The following is a 6670-nucleotide window of genomic DNA, read 5'->3' on the forward strand; positions in this document are numbered from 1 at the left end:
CTATCACACGTTGTTATCTTTGAAGCTGATGCTCAAAAGTGAGAAGAAATAGAAGGGAATTTTCAGGTCTCCTTGAAACTGTATGTTTTTAATGACCTTATTTTGATGTGGACATTTTGGTGTAGGTATCAGTTGAACAAAATAGATTGTTGAAGAGGAATGTTCTTTATGAAGAACATCACTGAATATATGCATCTGAGAAAGTGACAAACTAAAGCAGACTAAGAGATATTCATGTGACATGAAAGAAAAGGATGTAATTTCTACCTTAAAATAATATTTAATTTTGTGTTGCATCGCTTCACGTATTTCATTTGACTGCTTTTTCAATACAATTAAACGTTCTCCAGTTTGGTACCTTAGATATAGCTGCATACTCCTTACGTGGCTCTCAAGAGATGCCACAAGATATCACAGCTGAACAACTCATTAGAGGCAAAGCTGGAATTAAAACTGCAGAGTCCTGCTTCTGCTTTCCTGTTTGTCCCTCTGGACTGCATGCAATTGTTCCTCTCCTTCTAGTGTTCACACTCTGCAGACAGATCCTCCTCCGCTCATAGCCTGTCATCACTTTATGATCAGTGTTTTGAGAAGATCTGTGAAAGCTAACATTGTTTTCTTGCAGAGAATGGAACTTGGTGTTGCCGAGAGGAACAGGATTGTACCACCCATGAAGCTGTCTCACCCTTACAACAAGCTGTGGAGCATGGGTCACGATGATATGGCTATTCCTACCAAGTATTCCCAAAGCTCACCAGAACGACCCCTGACTGCACTTGGTAACATGCCGGCAATCACAAGGAGACCCCGGAGCAGAGACAGCATTCTGGCTCCTGTGGAAAAGGATGAATCAAATCCTGCCACTCGAGGGAATATCACCATTCCTAGGCCACAGGGAAGAAAGACTCCTGAACTGGGGATAGTGCCACCACCGCCAGCACCAAGGGCTTCCAAGCATCAGATTCCAGCCGGGCCAACAGAAACTCTAACCGCCCACACTACAGGACGTAGCCATTTGGTTTCAGATCTTATCCCAGAGCCCTTCGGAGCTGGTAGGGTGTCCTTAGACCCTGAAGTCCAGCAGTCTGTGAATTATTCCTCTCATTCATCTCAGCTTTTGTCCAGTGCTAGCAGCACTACAGAGATGCTCCAACCCGTCAAGGTGAAGACAGACAATACTGGTAATGAAAGTGACTACCTTCTTAACCTGCTGGATCCATTAAAAACAGCCAGCTGGCAAAGCAGTGGCCCACAGCAAGGCTCCTGCAGCCTGCAGAGCTCAGCCACTCCACCTTCTGGAGCGGGCTTTGCCTCAGTGGCAAGTGACTTTGTGCCTCCTCCAGCTGCACCATTTGTCCAGTCACTCAGTTATCCTTCCCCAGCGCTGCCACCTTTTTTACAGGCATCTCCTAATCCATTTACACAAACAGTGCCAGGAGCCCTGTCAGTATCTCTTGTTAGACCCCCAAGGGGCTCTTTCACCCCCACCTTAGGTCATGCGTATAGCTCTAGCTTCATAACACCTAATTCTGGTTTCTACCCACCACAAAGACCTCAGCCAAACATTTCAACATTGTCCATGCCAAACTTGTTTAGCCAGGCTCCAGCTATGGCACAAGCTAGCTCCTTATTGCTGCAGAGCCACAGTGCTTCTCCAGCAAGCTCTCTACAGCCAGCATGTTTAAGTGGTCCTTCTAAATCCAGAACATTACAGGTGGGCAAGTCCAGTTCCAAGGTAGATACCAAGCAAGTACTAGCTCTTCTGTCTAATGAACCTCCTTTGATCCCTTCCAGGCCAGCTAAGGGTTTAGAGTCAATGTTACAATCCTCAAAATCTGAGGAGACAAAAGATCCATTTGAAGATTTGTTAAAAAAGACAAAGCAAGATGTGTCATCCACACCAGGTAAGGTTGAACAGCTCAGAAAGCAATGGGAAACCTTTGAGTAGTGTTCCTGATGATGGCCTTTTGATGTCCCTTTGGAATTGACAGAGATTTTGTTTTTTTGAGCCAGCATAAAACCAAGCATTTCTTTTATGGAAGTCTGAGCCAGGATGGCTGCAGGACCATCACCATGCTGCAATTCCCATGATTGCTTTTTGCCCAGAGTTTGTTTTGCTGGGGAGTTCCCACGTTGTCCTCATCCCTGCAACTGTTTTCTTACTTTCTGCCACTGAAAACCCCCATGACTTTTGCACTGACCAAAGCATGAAGGTAGTTGGGTTTTGGTTGATTTGGTTTGGTTTTCCACACGTAGCTTTTCAGACAATACTACTGATGCAGAAGTTACACCTGCCCTTTATTTTCAGTCCTTAGCACAGCCGGGAGCATGACATAGCACATTGTACTTGTGTTTTCTTGCTGCCTGTGTGAATGATGTTCAGTTCAGTTTTTCCTGTGTTGCTTATATGGCTGTATTTTCCTTTCACATGTAAAGTGCAGCAAACAAACCAGATTTGTGGACTGCACTGAGTTAATCCATAAGGCTTAGCCTGACCGAGTTTGTCCTCTCTTAGAAGACTGATGTTCATCTAGGTCATACTGTTGGGTGAGCTTTTGTTGCATTTTTTTTTTTATTTCCCTCCCCCAGTAAACTTGACACTGAGAGGTACCAGGGACCTCTCTGGTGCAGAATTTTCGTAATTCCTTGTTGCAACAAAACCATAGCACAGAGCAGTTGCTCAGGGTTTGGTCCTGCATCTCTGTTGGGAAACCGGAAACACCAGCAATTGATTTTCTTTTATTGTTGTTTATAGTTTGTTTTCTTTTTTTGTTAAATGCATCAGAAAATAGAGTCCATGAAAAGTATCCTAGTTCTTATGTATGTATATGTTAATATTATATATAAATATTATACATGGCAGTATATGAATGGGATGTAACAATATCTTACTTGATTATTAAAAAAAAAAGAGAGAGAGAGAGAGAAAAAATGGGGTATAAAAGTCCCTGGCTCATGAATTGAAGTTAAAAGCATACTGACAGGATGTCCAAGTGCAGAGAGATTAAAGCCACAGTGCTTGTCGGCACAGACAGAAATAAGACCCCAAGTAGAGCTAAGTGATGTAATGCTGGAAGGCCAACGCATGGCAGCTGCCTGTCACTGCTGGACTTCAGAAGTGCTAACTGCTACCTTTAAGAAATGGGATTTCATTCTGGTCTGCAAGGCTCTCCACTCCTTCAGTCTGTCTTAAAACCCACGATCTTTATCCTGCTTTTGATGAGAACAGTTTTCTGGGCTAACGAGACATTAACTGGACCATGAAATGGACTGCAAGGTCACAAAGTACAAAAATGCAACAAGAAGGTTAAAGGGTACGTTCATTCTGATTTTCTAAGACACTTCTGTGGCAATAGTATTCTCAAGAAATTTCATATTAGTCTTAGCAACTCCTTTAAAATTTGCTGTCTTTGCAGTTATCATTTTTGTTTTACTTAAGTGGTGCTTTTTTGTTTTGTTTTGTATTTTGGCACAGTCCAATTTAAAACATGTTACTTCAGAAGACATAATCACATCGCCATTAAGCCTTTGGTAAAGGAAATCATTTTGGACACACGGGGAAAATCTTGTAAAGCTTTATCTGAATTATTTCCAATGTATCTATTTTACTCATATAATCTTGGAGGTTTTCTTACTCTAGTGTATGAAAATGGCTGTCTGTGCGTTTGAGTCTGTGCAATACAAAAGAAAAATATTATCTGAAATGCCAACAGTTTGGGAAAGACCATAGTATTGCATTAATAATACTCTATTTCTGTAAAGCACTGTTACTCTTACGAGCCATTCAGTTGGATTTGTATTTTCTTTTTGTGTTGGAAGACAGATGGTTTTAGTATTGCATAGTAAAATATTTAAAGTCTAAGACAATAGCTCCATTTTATTTTATACAGTTTAGAAAATGAACATTATATATAAATGCAGTCTGTAATTTTCAGATTACCTTCACTATGAGCTAGATGATAAAACTTTTCCAACTATAACGGATATGTACAAACACCATACAGTTCTGCATATGATGTGTAATTTGAATTTCACATACTTTTTTTCTTTTTTTGTCACACACTGAGGCTATACTCAGTAGGTGTAATACACATGCTTAACTAGATAGGAAAACACTCAGGTAATTCTGTATCACTGCAAATCATTTTCAATTGTTGATTATTTTACTCTTCCCATATTGTATAGTATAATTCCCAAATTAAATATTTTTGAAGTTGCTCTTTTTAGTCAAACAAGCACTCTTGGATTTATTTTAGGTCAGTAGTTTTAAGTGCTTCGTAACTAACGTTCAATATAAATGGCATTAATCACCTTTCATTTTATTTTGAAGGTGGGAAGGGTGGAGGTTGAACACACCTCTGAGATCAAGGGGTACAAGGCAGCACGATGCTGGAGTTTGTGTCCTTCCTCACCTCCTTGAATAGTCGTCTGTCTTAAACTCAGGAATTCCTGGAACGATTAAGCCCTAATAGTGCCAAACATAAACAAAGTATGCCTGGGAGGGCAAGATCAGATGTAAAACATTTTTTTTCTGTTGTAGAAGTATTTTTGATAGTTGTAGTCATCTAGTATAAGAAGTACTACTTCTTGTCTGTTATTTTTCATCAATGACTTTTAGGTCCAGCTTTATACAGTTTCCTGTACTGTCCATACTGTTTGCTTGTTTGGTACCACTTATTTACAGATGTTTTCCTCTTAGAAATAGGGTTATGTTTCTGACCCAGAGTTTAAGAACTGTTGTAAACCCGTATTTTTATTGTTTTCACTTCATTGGCTTTGGAAGCGTGTTAGACATTGGAATTGGAAGCTGTCAATCAGACCCACCTTTTATCTGTTATAGTGAAGGCTACGTGTTATAACTTCTATTACTTTGAATTACTCTATAAAGGAAAAGAAAAACACTTTCCGCTGCAATTCAACAGGCTGCTCCCCAAGCTCTGTCCGCGTAATGCTCTGCTGCCAGGAAAGGGCTCGCAGCGTGCCCTGCAGCGGGCACATTGCTGCCTCCCACAGCTGCTGCGGCACTGCCACCAGACACTTACCAAGGTAAGAAGTCCAGCTGGTCCCAGCCCCAGCTGCTGCATCTTGCTGTACAGCTGGGGATTGCAGAAGAGGTCTTCAGACCACTGGAGGGGAGATATCTGTGTAGGCTTTTGATGTAGGAAATGGTCTTCTAAAAGCTTAAATGAGACTTGCCTTTGATATTCAGTCCTGGTTCTTTCCAGACATGCTGGGTCAGATGGGGTGGTACAGACAGGAGTGTTCATCCTCTCTGGCTTTCTCCCTTCTCTTGGAGCTTGCTGTCCCCCTTTTCTCCAGAATAGGATTTTTGCTGCTGCAGGTACCTGTCCTGACTTAGGCCAGAGATCTACGACTCTTAGGTATGTCACAGCTCTAAATGCAGTCTGACAGTGCGTCTTTGTCATAAATCCAAGGGTTAATAGTATCACGGCTAGCTTTCCTTAGCAAGTAAGTACATGTAGTATGTGTGTAATAACACCTAGTAGCACGTGCTTCAGTACAGGTGAAGAGAGAAAGCAATCACAGGTCATGATAACGAAGTCTATTTTTATCTATTTTTATTGTAAATTTCTTTTGAGGGACATTCTATTTTTTATTTATTTATTTTTTTACAACTTATAAAATTTACAATTACAAAAGATCGGGACTGTGACCATTAACTACAGCAAATCCAGTTTTGTGAAAAAATATATTTAAAAATTAAATATCAAAAGAAAGTTAAGTTCATTATTGAAAAAAACTTACTTTCATAAATTATTTTTGCAGAAATGCTCAAGACACTGACAAAAATATTTTAACACTTTTACTAGTACTGGCTTTGGGTGCTTGAAGTACAAATGTCTGCTCCTAATCCCGTAAAGTGACTGAGCAGCAGCCTTCCTGCTGACTACCCAGCAGCAGCAGGGGATGCAGACAGATTCACTGCTTGCAGTTTGCTGGGTTTTCAGGTGTCTTTACTATTGTGGGTTTTGTAGCTACTTGTTGCCTTTCAGGATAGGTCAGCAGCTTAGTAATATTCAGCTCTTCCAACACAATTCTGTTCTTCTCAAAATAACACAGGCTAGAGTAATACCGATTGATAATATTTAGATCCCATTGCTGCCTTCATTTTTCTACATTTTTATATCTATGAAAAAATGGAACAGAGCTAAAAAGTCAAAGTACACACCTCTCCTGGTAACAACCTGGAGTTTAATCAGGCCTGAGATTTGGGAAACCCAAAGCAACATACATGTATTCTAAGCTTGCTGTAGCTTTACTGTATGTCATTATGGGATAAAGAAAAACACACCTACCTTTGCGTTTAAGTAAAGGTTTAGATGCAGCTGCACTCTGCCCATGGCTGCTGGTGTGGGGTCTGAGTCCCTTCTCACCAGGAGATAACCCCAAACACCACCCTTAAGATGGGGCAGTCTCAGACCAAGAGTGAATTTTTGTTTCTCTAGAGACACAGTAACCAGCTCTGCATGTGGGGCCCTCCCCTTCAGACCTGCTCTGCCAGAAAAGGCCTTCCTGCTTCATTGCTTTAGTCCTGTTGCCCAGATGCTGCTGGGCAAAATTTTACTCATCATTTTATTAAGGTGTGCAGTTTAACTTGTTCCCCTGTAGCAAGGTTCGTGGGCAGTAGAGCTGTCTCTATTCTAAAAGT

General features: G+C 40.9%; 1 protein-coding gene across 5 annotated transcripts in view; it reads left to right on the forward strand.

Moving 5' to 3' along the window:
- DENND1A (DENN domain containing 1A) overlaps positions 1-3864 on the forward strand; it is a 190604-nt gene extending 186740 nt beyond the window's left edge. For all 5 annotated transcript variants that reach the window (XM_032200166.1, XM_032200169.1, XM_032200167.1 and 2 more), the window contains one exon: positions 626-3864. In XM_032200166.1, coding sequence (XP_032056057.1) covers positions 626-1948 — 1323 coding nt within the window. In that variant the 3' untranslated portion in view covers positions 1949-3864. The remainder of the gene's footprint in view (positions 1-625) is intronic.
- Positions 3865-6670: the final 2806 nt, after the last annotated feature.

The sequence above is a fragment of the Aythya fuligula genome, chromosome 19 (genome assembly GCF_009819795.1).
Source record: "Aythya fuligula isolate bAytFul2 chromosome 19, bAytFul2.pri, whole genome shotgun sequence".
Taxonomy (NCBI): Eukaryota; Metazoa; Chordata; class Aves; order Anseriformes; family Anatidae; genus Aythya; species Aythya fuligula.